Here is a 27,474-nt window from a genome sequence, read left to right as displayed (position 1 = left end):
TATTGTTAAGTTAGAACCTGATTGCCGTTTTAGGGGACCGGAATGGGACTATGCCCTATGAGTAAAGAGATGGAGCAGTGCATCCCTCTCGTTTCCCATTCTCTTTGAACCAAGTGTAGTATGGATCTGCTTCGGATTGGGTATCTTTGCGTAAAGTAGGATGTCCAAAACCCGATGCTAGAATGCTGTTAGGAGACATTGGCCTTAGGAACCTAGATTCCAGGTCGATCCTAGTGGGTTTGGCCGTGAACGTTTTGTTGCAAAGCGGACTCGGGAAACTCTAGTAGGCGACAAACCTCGAAACATTCCCTGGGAGTGCCGGGCAGCGATGCTTAGATTCGTTCCTCAATGGACTGCTAAAACGTGCTCGGACAGTCGATAGGCGGGTAGGTTACACCATCTGAGCCATAGTACCCCACAAGAGAAGTACCAAAGTTGCATGTGATACCATAGTCAAGAGTTCCCTTCAAGTATTTGAGCACTTGCATCCTAGCCTTACAATGACTCTCACAGGGTTTGTTTGAGAACCTGCTCAAAAGTTTGAATAGTAAAACTAATATCTGGCCTAGTGTTTCACAAGTAGATCAAGTTGTCGACCAACATCCTATACCTCCCAATTTCTACTAGTGTTGATGTATTCTCAATGGATAAATTTTCATTAATCTCCATAGATGTAGCTATTCCCTTATACTCAATCATACCGAATGCTTTCAAGATCTCCCATGCATACTTCTTTTGAGAGATGAAGATATTTCTTAGCTCTTTCCAGACTTCAATTCCCAAACAATAGTGCAACAAGCCCAAGGCTGTCATTTCAAACCCGGAACTCAAAGCCTTTCGAGTTTGGTTGATCATATCTTCATAGTCACATGTAATGAGAAGGTTGTTCACATATAGGACAATAACTACAAACTTTTCACCATTCCTATAAACATACAAAGCATCTAAGGCACATCTTTTGAAGTTTAGGCTTTAAAAAAACTTATCTATATGTTGGTACCATGCTCTAGGGGCTTGTTTCATCCCATACAATGCCTTCTTCAACGTACACACTTTGTTCTCAGAATAGGGGGCCTCAAATCCTGGTGGCTGAGAATCACGTACACCTCCCTTCTTGAGGTCACCATTCAAGAACATTGTTTTAACATCTAGTTGGCAAATTAGCCAATTATTGTGGGTGGCCACTGTAAGTACTATGTGAATAGTGGTCACTCTGGCAATTGGAGCAAATGAGTCTTGAAAATCAAACCCTTCAACATGTGAAAATCCCTATGCATCAAGTCTAGCTTTGTAGTTTTCTAAGGTTCCATAAGCCTTGTACTTTGTCCATACCCAGTTGGTGCCAATAATCTTTCTCTTTGGTGGCTGATCCACTAGCTTCCAAGTGTTATTCTTCATTATCTTGCCATACTCAGCTTGCATAACTGCCTTCCATGATGGTCTGCAAGTGCTTCTTCCAAGTTAGCTGGCTCCTTTACTTCTCTCATAAACTTAGCCAATCAAGGCCATATTGACTATGTGAGTGGAAGCCCTCCTTTGCTCCTCTATTCTTTGAGACCTCCTTTGGTCCATCTACCTTCTCCTCAACAGATGTGGGCATAGGATTATTTTGGTCATAGAGCTACTTCACCCATTGCAACAATGGCTTTTTTGATGGTGTGATGTTGGATTGGTGAACTTTCTCTTCATCATTTGAAGATGATTCTTCCTCCTCCTTAAGGATAAGGGTAGCTCTTAGGATAGGTTCATAGTGGACTACTTCTTTGCTTGATGATAAAGTGGAAGAACTTGCCTTCTCCTCCTCCATTGTATGTGGGTGCTCCTTGATCACCACATCACGGCTCGCTATGATCTTCTTCGCCTCTTGGTCATACAATTTGTAAGCCTTTTGCTCATCATTATAACCTAAGAAGATATATTTTCTTCTTTTTGCTTAAGGATCTAGAGTAAGCCTCATGAGGTGTTTTTTCCTTGAGAGCCTTTGTGTAGCTCCGATTGAGAATGTAGACTAAAATATTTATAGCTTAGGCCCAAAAATGGTTTGGTAATCCTTTGCCTTGCCTTTTAGCATGCACCTTGCCATCTCTACAATGGTGCGATTCCTGCGTTCCACTCTGTTGAGGTGTATGAGGCATCGTCAACAATTGATGCTTGATCCCTTTGCTCTTGCAAAAGTCTTCAAACTCCTTTGAGTTGAACTCACCACCACCATTTGCTCTAAATTTCTTTAGACTTTTCCCTGTTTCATTCTCAATAAGTTTTAGCCATTCTTTAAACTTACCAAAAGCTTGAGCCTTATCATGAAGGAAGTACACTCACATCTTCCTACTATAGTCGTCGATGATCAACATGAAATAAGAAGATCCTCCTAAGGTTTGTGTAGGCATCTTACCACACAAGTTAACATGTACCAACTCTAGAGGAGCATTTGCTCTATTCTTGCTTTCTTGTGGAAATGCCTTTCTCTATTGCTTGCCCATTATACAAGCTTCACATGGATCCTTCAATTCACTAATTGTAGGTAGCTGAGCAGCCATACCTTGCTTATGCAACTCCTTCAAAACTACAAATCCAATGTGTCCAAAAATTTCATGCCAAAGCGTACTTGTCCCCCCTCCAATGGTGGATGTAAGCGCACTTAGCTCATACAAGTTGTTCCTACTTTCTCCTTTGCCAACAACTTTGCTAGCACTGTTAAGAATTTTTGCACATCTTGTTGAATCTCACTTCGTGACCAAGATCAATTATGGTAGCAACAACTAACAGATTTCTCCTAATTTCTAGAACATACAACACATTTGAAAGCTTTTTGACTTCACCATTTGCAACAACAAAGAAAATGGTACATGTGCTCGTAGTAGGGCATTTTGCATCGTTTCCAATTGTCACAATGATGGATTCGTGTAGAGGTTGCATAGAACTATATAGACCTTTGTTGTTGGTGACGGGATGCACCACTATCCAACACCCATGAATCAATGGTAGATTCTTCTTGTGTGGAGGAACACACTTCCTTGATGGTTGCCATGAATAACTCTAGCTTTGCTTCAGTCATCTCTCCTTTAAAAAACTTCTTCACTCTACTAATTGATTCTCCAAGTTTTGAATCCTAATTTGATTTCATGACTCATACTAACTTCTTAGTACAATCCATGCTTCTGATGCCTTAGTTGTATGCTGAATCAAAGTCAAAATAATATCAAAATAGCTTGTAATTAAGGCACACACGGTGCATGTGCATTTCTTCATTTCCAAGCTCATAGAAAATTTGCATTTGGAGGAAGATGGGTTAGGGGTCAGTTGTGGTTTTGGGTTAGTCCTCAGCACCATCTCTAGGAGCTCATAAGAATCAAGGATTGTAGTGATTTTTAACTTCCACAAAGTATAGTTTTTACCATTTAACTTGCCTTCGCTGAAGGTTGCTGGATGAATCCTTAGTGTTTGAATAGCCAATACAGTAGCACCACCTCTAGAACTACTTCTCGATGCACAACAATAGCTTATGAAAGTCGACATTGCTCCTCCTTGCTATTGAAGCCTTTGTCTCTCACATACTCTTCGATCCCTAGAGCCCCTTGGGCTCTAATACCATGTAAAAATTACACGACGCAATGAATAGAATTTGAACAAGAGATAAAGAAAGAGGGTACATAACATATGAGAGAAGAACAAAAAATTGAACATTCTAGAACTCTGACTATTCTATTTTAGGGGAACATAGTGATGGACTCTTCTTTGTTAGATGAGGTAAAAACATTGGTCTCATTAAGCAAGTGTGAAAATGGTTGTCCTTACATAATATGCCCTCCTAAGTGCACAATAGTCATAAAGGATGATGACCTTAGGATGACTTTGAGAAGCTTAGGAACCCTCGGACAAGAGATGTGGCATTGATCCTTCGCTACAAGGGGGCCATGGCTAAGTTTGTGCATCTTATGGGTTTAGATGGTGCCACATAATATGCCCACCAGTCCTAAGTGCACAATAGTCATAAAGGATGATGACCTTAGGATGACTTTGAGAAGCTTAGGAACCCTCGGACAAGAGATGTGGCATTGATCCTTCGCTACAAGGGGGCCATGGCTAAGTTTGTGCATCTTATGGGTTTAGATGGTGCCACATGTTGAGAGGTGTCTAAATGTCTATTATATATTGCCCTATTGGCTTGCTAGGGGCAAGTATCTTACAAATCGATTGGGAAACGCTACTTTAAAAATGCAAATTGGAATGGTGGTATGTGAAAAAAACATCTATAAGTGGATTTGCATTTCACTTTGGAGTGCATATCATAGTAAGAAGCAACCATTGATCGCTTATCATGTATTGATGCAGCTCTAGCTCCAAGTGGTGCGCAGATCGGACGCAGAATGCTCACGTAGTGAACCCTGGAAGGTCCCCAAGAACAATGAACTCTACCTTTTTGCACAAAAAACCATGTAAAAGCATGCACGACAAGAGGCAAGAGACAAATTGGGTTCAATCTCCCCCATGCCTTGTGTGAGCGCTTCACAAAGCATGTATTTTATGTATATTTCAATCTTCATGCTCAATAATAGCCCAATTTACAAAAATATGACAAGCTTTTAGCTTTTGAGTTTGCTTTCTACAAAAATAGGAAAATAAAGCTAATGGACGGTGCCCATAGAGTCTGGCACGCCCAATCTCAATGTCCAAATAGAAATAACATATCCGTGCCCATAGGCGCATACAAAATAATAATCAATAATCGATGTCTCAATAGACATAACAAAATATAGGCGTGGCGCCTATCAAAATATAGTCCAAAGGTCGAATACTCGCTAAACTCCAATGCTTTCCTCCGCCACTGCTGCTATCTCTACACATCAACTGAAGCATTCACAATCGTTAGTAAAATAATACAATTAAACCTACAAAAGTGAATACCTAGCAGTCTTCAGCTACATAAATAAATCAACTAGTTAGAAATAAATCCTAACCTTAATTTATTACGAGTGCGCACTCTAAACTCATAAACGTTTATTAATTTAATATGCATTTTGCGGAATCACCCGCTATGGAATCACCCATGTACACACTAAATTAATGAAACGCCCGAAAAGGACAGGCGTCCCCATCAACTTCTCGCACAAAGAATCCTCTTTGTGTATGAGCCCCGGTCATCTAAGTTTACGGAATCCACCGTAAAACCTCACGGAATCCACCGTGGAATATGCCTCCTGGCATCATACCCCCGGGGTGGGATAGCAATTGACCTCAATTGCTATTAGCTCAATGTGGAGCTAACAGAGTGGGGAAAGCATTTAAGTCTCTAGCGTGTATCCATTGTGCTTCCTCTATAGGATGGTTCTTAAATTTTACTAGATATCTAGAATACCTTCGGCCAATTCTAGTGGTCATGTAGTCAGTGTCTATGATGGCTTCTGGTTCAAGTATTTCAGTCTCTTCCTCTAATAAAGGTGGGTTTTCATAAACAGGGTGGATAGGTAATTGGCCTCTAAATGGTCTCAATAAACTGATATGAAATGTATTATGAATTTTCCAATGAGATGGCAATTCTAACTTGAATGCATTATCATTAATCTTATGAATGATTCTAAATGGTCCATAAAATCTAGGAGCTAATTTGACAACTGGATGTCTATCTACACTTTGCAGTCTACGCTTTTCTATTCTAAGCCAAACATAATCATCAACTTTGAAATTCATAGCTTGTCTTTTCTTGTTGGCTTGTTTCGTATATGATTGTTGGGCTTTAGCAATCATATCCTTAACCTCATCAAAAATACTATTATGCATAGTAGCAATATCATCAGCACTCTGAATTCTATTAGACAAAGATGCAACAAGTGTAGATAATCTATATCCATAAATAACTTCAAAAGGTGCTTTCTTTGTAGATGTGTGCGGTGTATTGTTATATGCAAACTGTAATAAATGTAAATGAGTATCCCATATCTGAGGTTTAGAGATAGTATATGCACGTAAAAGATCTAGAATGGTGCTATTGGTGGCTTCTGTTTGTCCATTTGTTTCTGGATGAAATGCAGATGAGAAATCAATCTTTGTGCCTAGATTTGCAAACAGTGTAATCCAAAAATTGTTACAAAATCTAGAATCTCGATCTGAAATAATCACTTTTGGCAATCCATGGTTAGTAAAAACAGTTTTCAAAAATAACTGTGCTGCTTGTGATGCTGTTAAATTTTTCTTACATGCAATGAAATATACTTGCTTACTAAATCTATCTACAATTGTCCAAATAATGTCATGGTTAGATTTAGTATTTGGTAAACCAGTAATGAAATCCATAGATATATGTTCCCAAGGTTTAGATGGAATAGACAAAGGCATTAATAATCCATACTGTTTACCATGATGTCTCTTTATTCTTTGACAAATCAAACATTCAGAAACGAAATTAGATACATCTGCATGCATATGCGGCCAATAAAAATCTTCAGTTAACATGCGTAATGTAGAAATGATACCTCTATGACCTTGATATGGGGGACAATGAATTTCATTCAAAACAAAAGATACTCAATGCATCAGCAACTACATTTTCTTTTCCAGGTTGGTATTGAATGATAGGATGAAAGCTTTGAATGAAGGAAGCCCATTTGATATGACGGTCGGAAATTTGGGGTTGGCTAAGTAGATGTCTAATGCTTTGCTGGTCGGTCTTTATCATGAATTTTGAACCCATTAAATAGTGCTTCCATTGTTTTAATGCTTGTACAACTGCTAATAGTTCTTTGTCATAAGTGGAATATTTGAGCTCAGAGGGTTTCAGCTTAGAACTAGAATATGCTATTGGATGGTTGTCTTGCATTAGTACGGCTCCTATTCCTGATCCGCTAGCATCAGTCACAACTAAAAAGAATGGTCTATCAAAGTCAGGCAATTGTAGAACAGGGGCATTGGTTAATGCACATTTCAGTAAATCAAAGGATTTCTACTGATTTTCAGTCCATTGATAAACAATTCCTTTCTTAAGAAGTTTTGTTAATGGTAAAGCAAGTAATGAAAAATTACGTACAAACTTCCTATAGAAACTAGCAAGACCAAGGAATGAGCGTAATTCATGTACATTTTTAGGAACAGGCCAATGCAATATTGCATCAATTTTCTTAGGATCAACTTTAATTCCTTCTTTTGATACAATATGACCTAAATATTCTATTTCTGTCTTAAAGAATTCACTCTTTTCAAGATTTGCAAACAATTGATTTTCTTTCAGTAATTGAAAAACTAATGATAAATGCTCATAATGCTCTTTTTCACTTTGACTAAACACCAAAATATCATCAAAGAAAACAATTACACAATACTGATATTTCAGAAAGATACGGTTCATCATTCTACTGAAAGTAGCAGGTGCATTAGTTAATCCGAATGGCATGACTAAGAATTCGTAATGGCCAAATTGTGTTCTGAATGCGGTCTTAAATATGTCGGATCTATCCAGCCTCACCTGATGATATCCAGACTTAAGGTCAATTTTACTAAATATAGAATATCCTTGCAGTTTGTCCATAAGGTCATCAACTCTAGGTATAGGATACATATTCTTTACAGTGATCTTATTTAAAGCTTGGTAGTCAATACACATACGATAGGTATTATTCTTTTTCTTGACTAAGAGTACAGGTGCACCGAATGGAGAACTGCTAGGTCGAATTAAGCCTCTATTTAGTAATTCTTCAACTTGACTCTGGATTTCTTTTTGCTCTATTTGATTGTGCCTATATGGTGCTTTGCAAGGTGGTTGTGTGCCAGGTATCAAATCAATCTTATGGTCTTTTGGTCGTGAAGGTGGTAAACCTGGTGGTAGGTCTTCTGCAAAACAGTCCTTAAAATATGCAAGAAATTCCTTATGCCTAGGGTGCATATGATTTTCCTTTGCATGCAATTCATTCACCCAAATGAGATATGATTTAGTATTCTTGCGTAATGCACGTTTTGCTTGAGTATGCGAAAGCAGTGGAAAAATATTAGATACATGCATACCATATAATGTAATAGATTTTCCTTGAAAATTAATATTCATTGTGTGTGTGGAATAATCTATATTTGGATTACGCTGGTGTCTCCAAGGCATTCCTAAAATAATGTCGCTTGACTGTAATGGGACAACTAAGAAATTTCTTCTTTCAATGTATGCACCAATTTGAATTTCTAAATCTTGAACTTCTTGCGTGCCATTGTACCTAGTGCCTAAAAATGCAGCTTTTATGCGATAATGCGTAGGTACAGTATGCAATTTTAATTCCTTTACCAATTTTGCTGAAATAAAGTCATGAGTACTACCGTCATCATGCAAAATAGTTCTTTCCTTTCCATGCACCATACATTTCATAGTTAACAATGAATGTGGAGTAGGCATACCTAGTAAAGTGTCGGAAGTAGTAGTAGGATCATCCTCATCTTCAGTGAAATCTGGCATATCCTCATGTTCGTCTTCGTCCATGGCTCCAAGATAGTTGATATGTGCTGGTGGCTTCTTTGAATGACAATTTGCTGCGAGATACCTTGGCTGGTGACACTTATAGCATACTATTGGCTTGGCTTTGGTTACATTATTTGCAATGGCTGGAAGTCTGGGTACATTTGAATTTGGTTGTGGAATAGGCTTAGGATTTGGATTGACAGTGGATGGTAATGCAGGTGGTTTAGGCCAATTCTTGCGGAAAGATGGTGATGAGAAACGACCTGGATTAAACCTTCTAAAATTGGAATTGAATTGTTTAGATCCATAATTACCATTGGCTTGGAATTGCTGTGGTCGTCTGTCTCTTCCGCGTAACTTATCTTCAGTGTCGTGAGCTAAGGAGATGGCGTCTTCAAGGGTAGCAGGTTTGAACATGTTCACTTCAGTGTAGTAATGTCCAAGAAGTCCAGACATATACTTCCACTTATGTGTCATCTCTGGTACGTCTTCAAGCATGCGTAGCTGTAGGAGTACATTCCAAAAACGCTCTGTATACTGTGGAATAGGCTCACGATCCCGTTGTTGAAGTAAATCCCATTGCTTGATAGCCTTCTCATGAAATTGCGGTGGAAGGAAATTCTGCATGAACTTCTTCTTGAAATCTTCCCAAGTAGCAGGACATTCTATGCTCTTGCGGACTACAGTCCACCAAAGTGATGCTCTGTCTATCAGATGATTAGTAACACACTTGATTTTATCTTTTTCTGGATAAGTTTCCTCATGGAAATAGTCATCAAACTGGCTAATAAATGATAAAACAGTCTTTCCTTCTCGTATGCCATTGAAAGTGCGAAATTTGAAACTTCATTTACTTATCTTGGATTCCTTGCGAATGGTTTGTGCTTCAAGAGTGGCGTCGATGGTACGTCGAATCAAATCTTCAGCTTGAGGTTCTTCTTTGTCGGTAGACGCTCTTTGTAGTTTTGTCAATTGCGCTTGCAATGCTTGCCTAACCCTTCGCTCTTCTTCCAGTTGTAGCATGATTAGATCCAGCTTTTGTTCCATGGTAGGCTCAGGTAAGTCGTCTTCAGCCATAGGATCATCTATATGTGGGGTAGTCATCCTGTAAAACTCAATAAACCTTTCTCACTCAAAATCAGGTTAGCGGGATGAGCGTAGCTCAAATTCGGGGTTACAAGGCTATGTATTTTTGGGTATTTCTTCCTCAATTTTCAGAAAATCTGCAATATTTCCGTCTTCGTTTGCTGAAAGTACTTCAACGAACTTGTAGATAGGTAGAACACTTCGCCACGAACAACTTTCCAGTTCAGAGTTTTTGCATAGGAACAAATCTTCTAGGAGTTTTGAGCACTAGTCAGTTCTGACTCCAGTTGACTAGTCTGACTTACAGAGTTGTAGACTTAGCAGACTTACAGGGTTGCTGACTTGCAGAACTTAGGCCGACTTGCAGAACTTGCAGAACTTGATTCCACTTGACTTGTAGAACTTGACTTTTGCGGTGCAGGACCCGGAGTTGCTGAACTTGATTGCCTTAACTGACTTGCAAAAAGCTTAATGGTTTAAGCTTAGTAGCTTAGGCTTATGATGGAGGAGGAATCGTCAGAAAACGGCGCAAATCGTGGAGGACATAGGTATACGTTTGATGCCGTCGCGGAATTTTCGGACCCCCTCATACACCTCGTGATGAATTTTTTTTGAAGTGGTTAAGCTTTCTTCTAAAGCTTAAGTCAAGCTTAAACTTGAGAGAGAAAAGAGATATGAAATTTTCTCACTGTTTGTTGACGACTTGATGAAGGAGATGGATGCGTGGTCCTCCGCCTGCAGAGCCTGGTCCTTCGCGATCTGACAGTAGAAACAGGGGTTCTTGATCGCCAGAAGTCTGCCTGTATCGACGGTTCGCGATGAGATTGACTGTAGAGCCCGTTTGTTCCTAGAGCTCCGCCTTCGCCCGAGATTGGTAGCGATTGGAAGCTCTTGATCTCTGCTCCGCTCTGATACCACTGGTGCGCAGATCGGACGCAGAATGCTCATGTAGTGAATCCCGGAAGGTCCCCAAGAACAATGAACTCTACCTTTTTGCACAAAAAACCATGTAAAAGCATGCACGACAAGAGGCAAGAGACAAATTGGGTTCAATCTCCCCCATGCCTTGTGTGAGCGCTTCACAAAGCATGTATTTTATGTATATTTCAATCTTCATGCTCAATAATAGCCCAATTTACAAAAATATGACAAGCTTTTAGCTTTTGAGTTTGCTTTCTACAAAAATAGGAAAATAAAGCTAATGGACGGTGCCTATAGAGTCTGGCACGCCCAATCTCAATGTCCAAATAGAAATAACATATCCGTGCCCATAGGCGCATACAAAATAATAATCAATAATCGATGTCTCAATAGACATAACAAAATATAGGCGTGGCGCCTATCAAAATATAGTCCAAAGGTCGAATACTCGCTAAACTCCAATGCTTTCCTCCGCCACTGCTGCTATCTCTACACATCAATTGAAGCATTCACAATCGTTAGTAAAATAATACAATTAAACCGACAAAAGTGAATACCTAGCAGTCTTCAACTACATAAATAAATCAACTGGTTAGAAATAAATCCTAACCTTAATTTATTACGAGTGCGCACTCTAAACTCATAAACGTTTATTAATTTAATATGCATTTTGCGGAATCACCCGCTATGGAATCACCCATGTACACACTAAATTAATGAAACGCCCGAAAAGGACAGGCGTCCCCATCAACTTCTCGCACAAAGAATCCTCTTTGTGTATGAGCCCCGGTCATCTAAGTTTACGGAATCCACCGTAAAACCTCACGGAATCCACCGTGGAATATGCCTCCTGGCATCACCAAGTAAGGTGGTTGCATTGAAAAAGCTAATACTAGACTGGAATGAGTAGATGGATGGAGGAGCTACCATATGTTTTCACCATTTGAGCAGCATGGTAGCATGGAACCTACTTTCTCATTCTAGTTAAATAAGAGGCACATATACTTTGTCAAAGAGAAGGTCCTAGTATGTGACATTGATTTAGCATATGCCAAAACATAAGATTAAAAGAAGCTAATATCTTCCCAAAGGTATTGGGTACATATAATCTTCAAAATTTTAGGATCTTATTTATAGGACATGTAACTAAGTTTGAGGGAGAGTGTTGAGAAGGCAAGGCCAATGTATGCAAAAGGTTCACTATGTTGACTATTCTACACTTATGATACTAGCATGGTGATGGACATCATGATTGCAGTTAGTAGTCAACTACAACTCCTAATTCCTAACTATCATGGTGATGGGCATCATCATTGATACGTTACAATGATTTTGTGCTATAGTTACTAGCCAATTACAATTACTTGATAGTTGTTATAGTTCTAGTTTTAGCCTACTTGCTTTATTTGTATTCACACTTACAGTTAAAAACGTCTACTTTCACATAGTATTTTATTACCCATTTTGCACTGTGTGAAGAAAGATGAGAGAAGAAAACAATTTGTCATCCACTTGTCTTTGTTGTCTCATCTCATCTATTCCCTATCTTGTGTCATGCCCAAATTCTTATTCATTACTAACTAGGCATGAAAACATAGTTTCATACTTTAATTGTTAGAAGCTAAGAGGGCATAAAGGAAATCCATGCTTAAAAAATATAATAAACACTAAGATTGCATCCATCTCTACCTCTTTCTCATTCGACTACAATGGTTGCGTAGTGGTGTTTGCTAAAGGTGCCACATTGTATTAGTGTTGGAGGCTAAATTTCTAAGGGTAAGGCTATCCTTAATCTCATAAAGTTATTTTGTTGAGGATTATGCATCATAAAGTTTTATGGTTGAAAGTTTTTGTAGTGCAAGGCCATTTGTTGCTAGAGTAGGATCATAGTCGGAGAACCTTCTTGGGGAAGAAAGTCCCAAGGTTGATGTAGGGATTGCCTTCTTGTATTGATAGAAGTAGGCAATCAACATGAAAGCCCCAAGATTTATGGTGCTCACGATTGCAAGCAACCAATAGTAGTAGTCGATGTGGGCTCTGTTGAGGTTGTTTTGGAACCACCCATGATGACGGCCATCGTGTGTCGTGACCTTATCCACGAGGGTGATGATAATGGTATTGAGGAAGCTGCCCACACCAAAGGCACATAAGTAGAAGGCCATGCCCAGGCTCCTGAGCGTATCGGGCATTTGGTCATAGAAGAACTCCTGGAGGCCCACGGTTGCGAAGACGTCCACGACCCCGAAAAGCGCATACTGGGGCAGGAGCCAACAGATGCTCATGGGAACGGGGACGAGGGTATTGTCGAGGAGCCCGTGGCGGGCGGCCACACGGAGTCTTCTCGTCTCGACACTGGCGGCGATAACGAGGGCGACGACGGTGAGGAGGAGGCCGGTGCCCACCCGCTGGAGGAGCGAGAGGCCGCGCTCGTTGCCGGTGAGGCGGCGGGCGGCGGGGACGAGGAGGCGGTCGTACGCGGGCAGCGCGGCGAGGACGACGAGGGGGAGGATGGCCTGCAGGGAGGCGGCCGGGACGGTGAAGCCGCCCAGGCGGCGGTCCAGGGTCTTACCCTGTTTGGTAAACCAGGTGAAGATCTGGATGGTGACCAGGCCGTAGACGAAGGTCGTGAGGGAGACCGGCACGATGCGCAGCACCAGCTTCACCTCCTCCACCTGCGTCACCGTGCACAGCCTCCATGGGCTAGGTTTTATCAGGTTTGCTCCGTCGCCATCATTCTCCTTCGCTGCCGCTTTGTCCAGAAACCTGCAAATCATGATCAGGGAGGGGGGTCACAACAGTCCAACCATCAGAAAGGCAGCACAAAGAAGTTTCCTACACTTTCCCATGTGCTAATAGGGGCTGCTTTCCCCTTGATTTTTCTTATAGTGTTCACCATCATGAGCTTCTGCTCGGTAGGGAGGCACCGCATACCTAGCTAGGTGCGTTTGGGACCCGGGTGTGGGCGGCTGCCAGCCCCCTGTTTTCCCTTGTTTTTCCCTTTAGTGTTCAACATCATGAGCTTCTGCTCAGGCAGCACCACATACCTCGCTAGATGCAGTTGGGGGCAGGGGTCCACCAGCCTCCATCCTGGGCCAGTGTCCCCCTGCCCCAAAGCGCACCTAGCTAGCTATGTGGTCCCTCCCTTGCAGCAGCTCATGATACTTAATTCACAATCTGGGAATTGTAGTGAGAATTTGTCTAACACTTCTTGTTTAATTTGATGTTGCAGAGAAATACTGGATCATAATCACTTGTCAACATGAATTGATGTGGCAGAGACAGCTGAAAGGATAGTTGATGTGCAGAGACAGACCTACACACATAATCATAGTTCAGCACAAATTTGGTGTGGCAGAGACAGACCTACAGCTTCATCTAGCTCTCATGTCTGAGTGCGGTGGCTACTCTCAGCTCTTTGATGAATGCTTTTGTGTTTTCTGCAAGTTGCAGAGAGAATTTATGGTTGTGTTAGGGATGGTGTACCAAGACACTTATGTGCAGCAAAGAACAAACTTCAATGCAGGATGGAGCCGCTGTGGCCTAGATCAGATGTGTGGTTATGTCCCCTCATGCTCCCAGTGCAGAATCTCCCAGGTTACTTGAAGGATGGCAGGAGCTTGTGCAATGTGTCAGTGCTAGTGCTGTTTCATGCAGTCTTTGTGCATCTTGCATCAGTTTGCTCTGTGGCTCAAGGATACTGTTAAAATTCTCCTCTTTGCTTTAACATGTGGTGTATCAGAGAATGAACTAGATTTCTGTGGCCATTCCCAGCACTCCTGCTATGAGCAATGTGCTAAGGGACAGGAACTGCATGCTTGTAGGAAATTCTGAACATTTGATAAGTTGGAGTGAGTAAGGATGATCTTCTGCTCCAGGTTTCTATGGCCATCCCAGCAGTCCATCCGTGAGCAATGTGCTAAGAGACATGACTTGTGGAAGGTGCATGTATGAAAGAAATGATCTTTAACATCTGATAAGTGGAGTGAGTTACGAACAAGAGCCTATCAGTGTGCTCAAGCTGTCGCCGACCAATGCGCACTGATTCCTCATCGTAGGCTGTGTTCTCATGAAGCAGCTTAGGGTCTGAAGGGGTTTTCACATTCCACTTGTGTATTGCAGCCACGAACACCTGTGCAACTTGAGTAAATGGGCTTCCCCCTGGCCTTTTATGCCTATAGAACCTCATGCCTGCCAAGAATATAAAAAAGGAGATTCCCATCGCTCCTGTAGGAATGCCATATCCTATACCCCAGCTCACTTTCTCTTGGATGTTAACAAGGGCTGCGAAGGCGATAAAAGTACCGGTGCACAGACCGAAGTTCCATGCATTGAAAAATGAGCTTTTTCTCCTTCTCTCTCTGGGATCTTCTTCATCAAATTGGTCTGCACCAAAGGCCTGCAGGCATGGCTTCACACCTCCCGTGCCAAGCGAGACAAGGTACAGGGAAAAGAAGAAGACACCCAATTGAGCAGAATTGGCTTTGGGGCATGATGATTTGCTCGTACATGCCGATGGCCTCAAGCTTTTGATGGAAACCGAGAGGGTCAATGAGACCAGTCCCTGCATTAGAGCCAGAAAACATAAGAAACAAGCATTTTGAACAAGTCTAAGTTACACTGCATCCTGCAAATCATAATTACATATGCTAGTTTCTACAATCATATATGATCCTCACATACACAAAGAAAAGCAGGCAAGAAGAGAAAATAGGCCTGCCGAACTTATTTTGCTCTAACCTGGGTAATGGTGTTTGCAGCCCTACCAGTCATGCAAATGCAGGGCCATGCAACATAAACATGGGCTTGGTGGTTATCTTTTGATGGCTATTGATTTGGAGTTTTTCATACACAGTGCAAGAATCATTTTGAGGTGTACACAAGCCTAATCATGTGAGGGGTCGTGCAGAACAGATGCTTATGAAGACTGCCAGATGAAGAAGGGCCTCTCTTTTGCTGGATAGCATTTTTTAGTTGGAGGTTGGTTGCCTACCAGCATCTCCAGTAGGTACCTCTAGTCTCACAATTTGAAGGCAACTTTTACACATCAATAATTCATCGTTTGAAGCTCATTCATTTGAGCAAAGGCCTGTAAATATTTCTCTTAACATGATTGCTTGCAATATCAATGGAGACACTGCTAAGCCACAAGTCAACAAGCTTGCTTGGTGGGATATTTTGGGTTCAGCATTGGCTTACCAGCACGTACACTATGGAGAGGGCAGCAATGGTCCAAAATCTGCCCCAAAATGTATCGGCAACAAACGCTCCTAGCCAGGGCAAAATGTTGGTTACCCCCGCCCAATTGCTGACATTTTTGGTAGATGTAACCGAGTCCTGATGTAAGACTTCGGTCAAGTAAGTGGTAAGGTTGGCTTGAATACCATAGTAGGCAAGCCTTTCACTCAACTCGACCACTGCAAAACACGAATTACATAAGCTCTATTTTAGTTGGTGGACCCTTCCAACTTATAGACTGCATTATTGCTATGTTTATGGAATGAAGGTGGTTTATCTTTGTGAAGTGTGTTGATTTCTTTAATGGAGCATGCTTGCTTGTTTATTAATGCATAGGCAGGAAATTCTTCATCAGTAGCTTAGTATTTTGTCTAATAAAGCATGTTAACTTGCATCCACTTATTTAGGATGCTCTCTAATAAAGCATTCTTGGCAAAGCATGCATCCATTTCCTAGAACATGCTACCAACTTTCTGCATCTTAGTAGTAAAGCATACTTGGAGAAAGTATGCTTTCATTTTTTGGACCATAGTGCATCCTTTCTGCAGTGGGGGAAGAGGGAAGTGTACATAATGTGCTTCTCTTTAGAGAATTTCATTAAAAATTATTGTGATCATATGGTATTAAGTCATTTTTTGTACTCCATGTGATCATACCTATAATGAAGGCACAGGCCTTCCAGCCACCTGTATGTGCGCGGCTAACTCGGTTGCCATGAATGTCGACAGAGCCGTCTTGGGCGAGATCATCAGGACAATGGTGCAAAATGTGGGCAGAGTCTGCAGTCTGTGGTGAAGGTTTAGGGGGGAAAGAAGGGGGGTTGAGGGGGGCCATGAGGTGAGGCAAAGGGGAAGGAGGGCGACAACAACGATACTATTATAAGCAGGGGACACACTTGGGCAATAGAATTGAGCAATTGTTTATGTGGGGGAGAGAATCAAAAGCATATATGAAAGGCAGCAAAGCAAGCAGGCTATGGGATGTCTGAGAGAGAGAGAGAGAGAGAGAGAGAGAATCAAAGGCAATATCAAGGGCAGTAAGTAAAGCAAGCAGGCTATCAGGGAATAAAAATCATTTGGGGGGGGAGGAAAGGTGGTTATAGACTTGTTATGTAATCTGAGGGTAGTATAAATAAGAGCGTCTGGAGCTGCGGGGGGGGGGGTCTACCCATCTGCTTTATTCCTCTGTCTTGACGAGACAGGAGAATCCTAGTAAGAGATGCTGGTCGGTTCCACCCCTCTCTCTCCCGCACGTGATGAATGCCTTTCCTGCTGATGTGGACTGCCACCTCGGCACCTGTAGACTGGGTAGTTGACCCCCTCGCCTTGTAAAGTGTCGAAGGCCGTCGGTCCTTTTGCACCTTCGCTATCTTTTGTAATACGTGTCTTTTGGCATTTGGCCTTAGGCTCCTTTTGAATAACAAAGTGATCAACCTCACCCCCCTAAAGGCTCTACCTTTACTAAAAGGTGTGCCTGCCCACCACCAAGATGGGCTCCCCCCCCCCCACCCCCCATAATATGAGAAAAGGCCCTAGTAGGTGGTGCAACTATTTGAATCCAATTAACCGAATCAAAACCCTTGACCTATCTGCATGTTCTACAAAATCGAACTGTTGGCTTGCACTAATGTTACCAAAAAAGAACTAGTGGCTTTGCGTGCGTGCCCATATCATTCAGGATTTATCCCAAGGCTAGCAAACATGCACTTGCTTGTGGTTTTCTACAATGCGTAAGCTCTATTTATCCCAAGGTTAGCAAACATGCTCTTGCTTGTGGTTTTCTATAATGCATAAGCTCTATAGAAGCTTTTTGCGTTTGCTATTGGAAGTTAAATTCAAATATACTATTGACTAGATAGGTCATCTTTGTTTCAAACTAATGGAATTTGTAAGAACAGGATTTGAAAGGAAGTTTTACTGGCAAGTCACTAACTTTTGTTCCATCACAGACCTGCAAAAACACACATGCATATACGTATGTTTTATAAATACATGCATTATACACAATGCATTTGTAATGCACGTGTGTGTGTGTGTCTGTTTGCAATGTTTCAAATGGAGGTTAAGACGATGAAGTAAAATCTCACTACCCACTCCTTAAAAAGTTTCCCCCACATGCACACACACACGCACACACACCATCCCTCCCTCCCTCTTTTTTTGTGGTGAATGGTAATTGTATTAATTAATGTAACACAAAGTTAGAAGTACAATATGTCTACAAGAACAAATGGTCTATATGATCGACAATGAAAATTGTAGTGTGCCAACAAAGGAGATCCTATTGAGGAAGAATATTTGCTACCTCTATAATGTCAAGCTACCAATGAAGAAGGCCTCTCTTTGTCTCAATGCTAAAGTAATGAAAATGTTTCAAGGGCACCAAAATATGGGTCACAAATGAACTTACGCTAGCACAACTCAAAGGCCAACTAAATGAAATATCTAAGATGAAGGTATCTAGAAGAATGATAAATAAATAGTTTATTGAGGTGGCAAACCCATCATAGAGGAGTTTAGAAAGCCTAAGCATCAAGTGACTTTTGGGTTATGATGTATTTAGTAAATCTTATAGCTTTAGGAGTTGGTTTCTTTTTGTGTTGATGGCATCTCAAGCTAAGTTTATTTTTATGCCAATGGCATAGTGAAGTGGTTTGTCACTAAATTCTTGATGTGTATCTCTTCATTCTACATGCCTTTGAGTTGTCTAAAAGAATGTTGCTCTCTCTCTCTCTCTCTCTCTCTCTCTCTCTCTCTCTCTCTCTCTCTCTCTCTCTCTCTCTCTCTCTCTCTCTCTCAACCATGGAGTTTCATATTCCATACCTGGGTGAGCTTCTCCCTCTCAATACCTAACATTGGTATTAGAGTGAGAATAATTCTAGAGCCTTATCATGAATTAAGCCTTATCACAAGCTAAAGCCTAGTAGCAATTCTAGGGCCTTATCACAAGTTAAGCCTAGTAGCAACCTTTGTTGCCTAACTTGTCATTTCCATTTAGTAGGAATGCATGTTTGTTGAAGACAACCATATGAGCTCAATAAGATACACCATTGATCTCACTACTTAAGGTGCACCTTAAATCAAGTCAGCATTTTCCAAGGCTAAAGAAGAATAAAGTGGTGGTTTTGTGGCCAACAAAGAGGTATGTTTTCAACTCCTCTATATCACAATTCTCATCTCTCATTAGTAGCTAGAATATTACAACCATGTAGCCACTCACCCTCAAGCGTAAGGGACATCTATTGCATATAGTAGTGATGGCAAGGGATAATAATAAGAGAGGCTTGTGCAAACCACTCTCACAAAAAAGAGGGCCCATAAGTCAAGACATGTGAAAAGGTGTTAAGCATGGTGGTGAAGAAGGCAACCATCACTCAAGGTCCTTTGTAAAGGGTTTGGAGAGGCAAGGGCTTCACCTTGCCAAGTCACATCCCAATGGACCATGAGTTTGTGCCCATATGATTACCATTGACAAATAAAAATTTGCAAGGGCTTCATCTTGTAATGTTGTGCCAACATGATCTCCAGAATAATAAAACCTATAAATATTTGGGACACTAATGCAACAAGTATCATTTTTATCTATACCAAGGCCTTATTATCATGCTTATCTTCTGTAGTATGTAGTCATTGCATATTCCTTATTAAGGCCTCTCAATGATGCTAGTTGCCACTTCCCCCATCAATATGGGTGCAATTGTGGAGCACCCATACCAAATATGTCCCAAATTCTTTACACCACCATCTTCCCATCATTTATGTTGGAACCTCAATATAAGATCACTTGGGATTTTTAGCCCTTCCCTTTTTTTTTGCATCAATGGTGCATCCTCTACACTTGCATTGTCCCCCAAAATGAGACTATGCCATCTTAAAATTTATAGAACTGCATGTTAAGTTCTTCTAGGAGGTTTTGATCCAAGGGGAGATGTGTATTTGTGATAGAGCCTCTATCAAGAACCATGTGGTCTTAACCTTGCATTATGCTTCCTTATGCTTTTGACATACTAACCTTCACACACACACACACACACACACACACACACACACTCTCTCTCTCTCTCTCTCTCTCTCTCTCTCTCTCTCTCTCTCTCTCTCTCTCTCTCTCTCTCTCTCTATCTCTCTCTCTCTCTCTCTCTCTCTCTCTCTCTCCATTCTAAGTTTGTATTCCATTGTTACTATGTGTGATGACTAGTTATGTGTGAACGAAAGAGATCATAGCAAAAGAATAGTGGATTGAGAGGATAGTAGTGCAAATGGTGAGGATGATGATAAGCATAATGATAGTGGGAATCATAGAAAACCAAATGCAAATGATAGGACAATAACCCTTTTGGATGGTAGTTTGAGTCTAATGATATGGGTGAGGATTATGCATTTAAAAAGGGGATCAACAAAAGTATATGCACATACAAGAAAGATAATAAGTGAAAGCCACAAAAATCAAAGTGAAGTAAATAAATAAATGATGAGGGGGATGGAGGAGGAGGAGATATGAAGATGACAAATGGCTTGTCAATTCTAACAAAAAATGGTAAACCAATGCACAAAAGCCTTGACTTTCTGATGAGAAACACCAAACTTCCAAACTCCTTTTCATTGAGGCTTTTCAATGTATTAATGATTATCAGTACATTTTTATGATTCACCTCTAAGGATGATTACTTTCCAATACAAGGATTTGTGCATGAATGGACTATTGATTTATGACAATTTTTTATGTGCATATTGGGATTTTCTAAATTGCTAAGGAGGAGGTTACAAGAAAGAAAATGGAGAAGTGAGAGAAAGAGCCACCCTACAAGGCCCCTTTCATTGAACATTTTCAATGTACTAATGAATCTATGTTTATGATTTACACCTAAGGATGATTACTTAAGATCCCCATCTTGTAGATTTATTTTCATTGAAAATTTCAAAGTATTAAACAATTATGAGTTCATGTTTATAAATCACTTCTAAAGATGATTATTTTACCAAAATAGGCACTAGTAAATTATGTGACTATTGATGTGTGATAGAGTCATTTGTGTGCTTAATAAGATTTCCTACACTACCATAGTGGAGGTCACAAGAAAGGAAATGTAGAGATGGAATGAGACACGGCATAGCTTGGTAAAGAGTAGAATAGAAAAATTAAAAACACTAACTAAATGTTTCTCCAAAAAACTATGCTTCTAGATTTGGAATGAAAACCATTGTATGATTGCTGGATGGGGATATTGCTAGACTCTTAATGCTCTAACATGTTTTAAAAACATGCTCTAATAAGTGTGTTCTAGCTAATTGGTTTGATTGGATGACATGAGTAAGTTACGATAGAATGAACTTGAAAGAAGGCCAATTTCAAATCAAGGTGACACCAATCAATTTTGATTTTACAAATCCATAAGAAGCACTACTACATCATAGAGCATGCATATAGAAGAGAGGAGTTATGGAATAGTTTCATATGTAGTACAAGAGTGAAGGCATATATAATGCTATAAGTGTCTCTTCTTTATTCTCCCATAGTGTTATAGACTCACACATTGTTTTTGAATTTATAAAGTATACTATGGTATACTTTATAGTTTCTTCAAGACTCTTTTGCTCTTGAGGAAATTTCTCAAAATTAGTTAGATCCCTTTTTACTAAGAGATTAAGGGGGAGGGTTGTACCTTCTAATATGTAAGCAGTAGAGAACCACCAACAAAGTAATTAAGAGAGTGAAAGGAAGGGTGGTACCTTGCCGTATGTAAGCAAGGAAGCACCAAAAAATCATATAATGCTAGGCTAACTTGGGCTAAGGAAAAGCACTCTAAAAAATGCTTGCTCTACATTGTCAAGGAAGTCATACACATGCTATTTACTCACTTATGTGAACATTTATGTTGCTCATTCTAGGAATTATCATTTTGGGTTTAACTTCTTACTAAATCACAATAGATCAAGGAAATGATAAAAAGAGATTATGAGTCTTTCTTTAGATGTGAATTGAGAACATTGTCTTTTCTTTTCTAACCTTTTTAGCCTAGGCCTTGATGTTAATTGGGAAACAAAGCTGCATATTGTTGCCTTATAGCAATGATTTAGGTCTTTCTCTTGAGTTCTATAAAGACACGCAAGTGTCCTAGTGGGACTTTAAAATATCCTTGTAAGTTAATTAAAATTCATATCTTCTAATTACAAGATCCCTTTTAAGTATATCCCCATAGTCATAGTTACATGGGTAAATCCTGAAATAAGCAACCAAGAATATGTATGATCCCAAAGTAGGTGTGCACATTATTTTGTAGGTGACACAATTGTATTTCAAAAGGGCTTACTATTCAAAGAAAATGCGTTTACACTATGCATTGACTTTTTTGTAGTCTTTTCCATCATGTACAACTTTGGATGAGCAATACGAATGCAATACAAATGATGTTGATAGTTTACTAAATAGGACATACCAAAGTGCTGTTACATAAAGTAGGTATATATGCTTCCAGCAATCATGCTCAAAACCTATAGATAGAAATGATTTGCCATAAGCTTATCATAGAAAAATATTAAAGCAAGACCACACCACTACATATAATTTACAAAGTGTCAATGCAAATAGCACACCTATTTGAGAAATATAATGAGCTTAAAAGTACTATTTGAATTTTCAAATGTCTCCATAAACTTGACTAGCGTTCCACGCGCGCGAAGCACGTGCTGCCTCGAAGCAGCGAGCAAAGTAGCTGTGTTGTCGCATGGCAACTTCGCTCAACAATCCATTTCTCATCTTTCTCTTTTCTCTTTTTCCTCTCTCTCTCTCTCTCCCCCCCTTCAAGTTCCCTATGCCTAATTCTCTCTCTCTCTCTCTCTTTCTCTGCCTTCTATTTTAGTTTATTTTTTCTCCTCTCCTGGTTCTCTCTTTCTCTCTCTCCTTTTTTTCTCTCCCTGCTTTTCTTCTCTCTCTCTCTCTCTTTATTCTCCCCTCTCTCCTCTCTCTTCCTTCTCTCTCCCCCTCCTCTTTTTTCCTTTTTTTCTTCTCTCTCTCTTTCTCTCTCTCTCTCTCTCTCTCTCTTTCTCTGCCTTCTATTTTAGTTTATTTTTTCTCCTCTCCTGGTTTTCTCTTTCTCTCTCTCCTTTTTTTCTCTCCCCGCTTTTCTTCTCTCTCTCTCTCTCTCTCTCTTTATTCTCTCCCCTCTCTCCTCTCTTTTTCTTCTCTCTCTCTCTCCCTCTCCTCTTTTTTCCTTTTTTTCTTCTCTCTCTCTCTCTCTTCATTCTCTTTTTAAATTTTTTCTTTTCTCTCTCTCTCTCTCTCTCTCCTTTCCTTCTCTTTGCGCTTTTCTTCTCTTTCTTTCCTCTCTTTTCCTTCTCTCTTTCTCCTCTATTTTATATTTTCTCTCTCTATAATTCTCTCTACATGTTCTTTCTCTCTCTCTCTCTCTCTCTTTCTCTCTCTCTCTCTCTTCTTTTTATTCTTTCACTTTCCTGCCCCCAGTCTCTCTTAAAGTATGTAAAATTTATCTTTTTCCTATATATAATTCTCTCTTTATGTTTATATTCTCTCTCTTCTCCTTTCTCTCTCTCTCTCTCTCTCTGTGTCCCCTTTTCTTCTTCTCCCCTTTCTTTTTCTCTTAATTTTCTGTTTTTTCTTCTCTCCCTCTCTCTCTTTTAAATTTTATATTTTTCTTCTCTCATTCTCTCTCTTTTAAATTATATCTCCTCTCTCTCTCTCTCTCTCTCTCTCTCTCTCTCTCTCTCTCTCTCCGTGCCCCGTTTTCTTATTCTCCCCTTTCTTTTTCTCTTAATTTTCTGTTTTTTCTTCTCTCCCTCTCTCTCTTTTAAATTTTATCTTTTTCTTCTCTCCTTCTCTCTCTTTTAAATTATATATTCTCTCTCTCTCTCTCTCTCTCTCTCTCTCTCTCTCCCCTCTTCTCTCCTTCTTTCTCCCTTCCTCTCTTTCTCAAAAAATATTTAAATTTTAAAAAGACTTTTCTCTTTTCTCTTTTTTCCCATCTCTCTTCCTCTTTCTTCTTCTTATTCTTCTTCTCTCTCTTTCTTTCTCTCTCTCTCTCTCTCTCTCTCCTCTCTTTTCCTTCTCTCCTCTTTTTTTCTTTTTTTATCTCTTTAATTTTTTCTTTTCTCTTTCTTTTAAATTTTATGTTTCCTCTCTCTACAATTGTCTCTCCGTGTTCAAATTCTCTCTCTTCTTCTTATTTTCTCTCTCTCATTTTCTTCTCTATGTCTCTCTCCCCCCTCTCTCCTCTCTTTTCCTTTTTTCTTTTCCTCTCTCTCCCTCTCTCTTAAATTTTATATTTTCTCTCTCTCTATAATTCTCTTTCTCTTTGTTCCCCCTCTCTCTCCCTCCCTCTCCTCTTCTTTCTTTTTTGCTCTTTGTATTTCTCTCTCTCTCTCTCTTTATTTTAATTAAAAAGAAAGTTTCTCTTTTTTCTTTTTCTTTTTTTTCTCTTTAATTTTTTTCTTTTTCTCTTTCTCTCTATAATTCTCTCTTTGTGTTCAAATTCTTTCTCTTCTTCTTCTTATTTTATTCTCTCATTTTCTTCTTTCTATCTCTCTCCCCCCTCTCTCCTCTCTTTTCCTTTTTTCTTTTCCTTTCTCTCTCTCTCTCTGTCTCTTAAATTTTATATTTTATCTCTCTATAAATTTTTTTATTTCTTTTAAATTTTATATTTTCTCTCTCTATAATTCTCTCATTGTGTTAAAATTCTTTCTCTTCTTCTTATTTTTTTTTCTCTCTCTCTCTCTCTCATTTTTTTCTCTCTGTCTCTCTCCCCCCTCCCCCCTCCCCCCTCTCTCCTCTCTTTTTCTTTTTTCTTTTCCTCTCTCTCTCTCTCTCTCTCTCTCTCTCTCTTTCTTTTAAATTTTATATTTCCTCTCTCTATAATTCTCTTTCTCTGTTCCCCCTCTCTCTCCCTCCCTCCCTCCCTCTTCTCTTCTTTCTTTTTTGCTCTTTGTATATTTCTCTCTCTCTCTCTCTCTCTCTCTCTCTCTCAAATTAAACTTTTAAATGTAAACTTTTTGTTTAATTAAAATAAGGAGAGAGAGATTAAACTTTTAAATGTAAACTTTTTATATAATTAAAATAAGGAGAGAGAGAGAGAGAGAGAGAGAGAGAGAGAGAGAGAGAGAGAGAGAGAGAGAGAGAGAGAGAGAGAGAGAGAGAGAACCTAGGCCCTACACATGAGAGAGAGAGTGGGGAGGGGGGAGGAATTTAATTAAAAAGGGGAGGGGAAAAGAGAGAGAGATATTATAAGTGAGAGAGAAGGGAGGGGGTTTTAATTTAAAAAAGGGAGGTGGGGGAGAGGAGGCTTTAATGAAAAAGGGAGGGGGAAGAGAAAATGAGATATTACACGTGAGAAAGAGGGGAGGGGAAGGGGAGGGAGATTTGGAAAAGGGGGTAGGTTAGGGAAGCCCTTTGGAGGTTCGAGGCTTTCCAAACCTATAGCTAAAATAACATAGTAGTAAGATATTCCAAATATTTTATTTTTTCCCTTTTATGTATTTATCAGAACCCTAAATTAGCTAACGTAGGACCAAGTATTTTTATCTTTTCATGAGCATAAATGTCCTACAACTAACCCAAACAAGGACATCTAAGTTTTAGGGCCCACATTGAAAGGTATAGAGATGTGGAATAAAGTACTTTGAAATAGCATATAATGTATATGCAATATGACATAGCGTTTAGTAGCCTATAGATACCTTTTCATATGATTTACACACAATATATTGTTGATAAATGGGGATTGGTTTCGCATGGTATTAAAATAATTTCAAACCCAAATTTAGCTTCATAATTTGCAATGCAAAAAACACTTTGACTCCATTCGCTATGGGACATTGTGCCCTCAATGAATGCAAGTGATGTTTAATTGGGACTAGGCAAGACCTTCAAAATTTTAAGAGAAATAAGGATTGTCTTATAGACTATATCTCTATTCCAAAATATAAAAAATTTAAAATTAGAAATGAGTGGATTTCCAAATTTCTTTTTCACATATGTATCATATGTGTGAGGGGTGCACCTATAAGAAATCATTTATATAATGCATGTTCAAAGGATATTAAGAAATTCCATTTCTTTACATGCTATAAGGCCATAAAATGACCCCTTTTACTTTACTGAACTTAATGAGTGTTTTAAAAAAATTATAATTGCAAAATACCTTTTGTAAATATAATCTTGTAAATTTTAATAAATATAATACACTTTCCTTTAAGCTCATGCGGTATCTTACATGTTCTATAAGGTGGACTCCTTGGGATCATATGCCAAGTATGCAAAGTATCATACAAATAATTTCCAGCTAGATAGCTCTTTCCACACATCTACCAACATTGATCTATAATTTATTGAATAGTTCTCATCTTGCAAAAAGAAGTTTAAACCATGAAAGTCCAAGGCATGCTACTTGCTTAAGGGGCTCAGTATATGTAAACCCTTACTATCACGTGTGTTCAGGGCCTAATTTAGAAACTCCCTATATGTGAAATTTTCACGAATAAAACATATGCTTTCTTCATTCAACCTATGGTGGACACACTCCATCAAATGATACCCTTATACGTGTAAAAATTTTCTAAAAAAGAAAACTTAAACATCACTTTTGTTGCTGAGTCAATCACTTAAGCTTTAGGAGGCAACATTTGTTGAGGATTTAACCTCTATTAGAAAAAGATGTAGGTGACCATCATCATTCTTAATAAGGGAGTGAAATGTGGAAAAGGCACTTGACATTTTGGTGAGTTGTGGCTTTTTTCCTCACCACCAAGGATGTAGGAAAATTTTCACCTTGTTTGTATAGAACCTACTTGGATTTTTAAAGTTTTGGAGAGAAGGAGAGATGATTGGTTTGATATGCGGCACACGTAGGATTTCCCTACTCAAATGTTTGATTAATATGCATGCCAAGTTGTTCACAATCCATCTTTAGTCTTAATTGACAATGCTACTAGGAGAAATCGAGCCTTATTTAATTGATTACCTTAATTTTTATAACATTCATAAGCAATACAAACAATCTAAAAATCACTACATCGGATCCCACAATAAGACATGGGAGTTTGTACATTGCTTGAGAAGAAGAAGACTGTGGTGATGTAAGTAGGCTTATAAATGCATAAATCAAATAGATAAATTAGCAAGTAGTAGACTATGATTGTGGCAAAGGGTTATGCACAAGCCCTTTGTATAACAAAGGTTTCACTTTCCCATCAAGTGATATGCCAAATACCTTTGTACGTGAGACAAACACATCAAGTGTATATTGTGAATCCATACGACTATTGGAAAATTAGATACTCTATGCATTTGTACAAATTATAGAAAGCCTTGTTTGTCTTGGAGCAAGTGCCTAAAAAGTGACAATAGAATAGGTGAGTACCTTATCATGTTGGGACAAGATAGTTGAGTATCTTGTCATATTGGGATGCATTCCTTCACATGCTTATCACTCACTATATGTTTAAAAAAGAGATGGTGGGGTATTGATTGTAGTCATCTATGATGATAGGATTATTTGCTACAAGCAACATTGATTATGCCAAATGCTATTTGAATGATGGATTTTGTTGAGTTATGATACTTCTTAGGTATTAAAGGTGCCAAACTTGATGATGGATTTTGGCATATACAAAGGGAATCTAGATCAAATATACTATCAATTTAGGGGAATGTTGTAAAATTAAAACTATTTTTTCCCCTAGGTATTTCACTTATAGAATAAGGTACATCACCCTTGGAACGTGACATTTGAATTGTGGTCTAGGTTATATTGACCCTACTATACAAACTAATCTTAAGAAGGAATATGTTTGGTT

At 39.3% G+C, this 27,474-nt stretch overlaps 1 protein-coding gene and 1 long non-coding RNA gene across 4 annotated transcripts; one reads left to right on the top strand and one right to left on the bottom strand.

Annotated features, from left to right (window-relative positions):
• Window positions 1–12,255: 12,255 nt before the first annotated feature.
• Window positions 12,256–16,778, bottom strand: LOC148022771 (protein NRT1/ PTR FAMILY 8.1-like). 3 transcript variants are annotated; one of them, XR_015693540.1, is made up of 5 exons: window positions 16,330–16,778; window positions 15,635–15,852; window positions 14,434–14,999; window positions 13,370–13,751; window positions 13,065–13,201 (listed from the first exon to the last, which is right to left on the bottom strand). XR_015693540.1 is itself a non-coding variant. In XM_087695703.1 (4 exons), the coding sequence occupies exons 1-4, from the start codon at window positions 16,505–16,507 to the stop codon at window positions 12,256–12,258; spliced, it is 1,908 nt and encodes a 635-aa protein (XP_087551829.1). In that variant the 5' UTR covers window positions 16,508–16,777. The 3 variants fall into 3 exon arrangements, 2 of the variants coding, with proteins under 2 accessions (XP_087551829.1, XP_087551830.1); XM_087695703.1 differs by lacking the exon at window positions 13,370–13,751 and having other exon boundaries at window positions 12,256–13,201; window positions 16,330–16,777; XM_087695704.1 differs by lacking the exon at window positions 13,065–13,201 and having other exon boundaries at window positions 13,208–13,751.
• Window positions 13,014–15,916, top strand: LOC148022772 (uncharacterized). Its single transcript, XR_015693541.1, has 2 exons — window positions 13,014–13,152; window positions 13,668–15,916. It is a non-coding gene; the product is annotated as an uncharacterized LOC148022772 (long non-coding RNA).
• Window positions 16,779–27,474: the final 10,696 nt, after the last annotated feature.

This window comes from Lygodium microphyllum, chromosome 16 (assembly GCF_053477565.2).
Source record: "Lygodium microphyllum isolate KBCC chromosome 16, Lygodium_microphyllum_v1.1.10, whole genome shotgun sequence".
Lineage (NCBI taxonomy): Eukaryota > Viridiplantae > Streptophyta > Polypodiopsida > Schizaeales > Lygodiaceae > Lygodium > Lygodium microphyllum.
The sequence above is the reverse complement of the archived record's forward strand: the minus strand, read 5'-3'. Positions and strand labels throughout refer to the sequence as shown.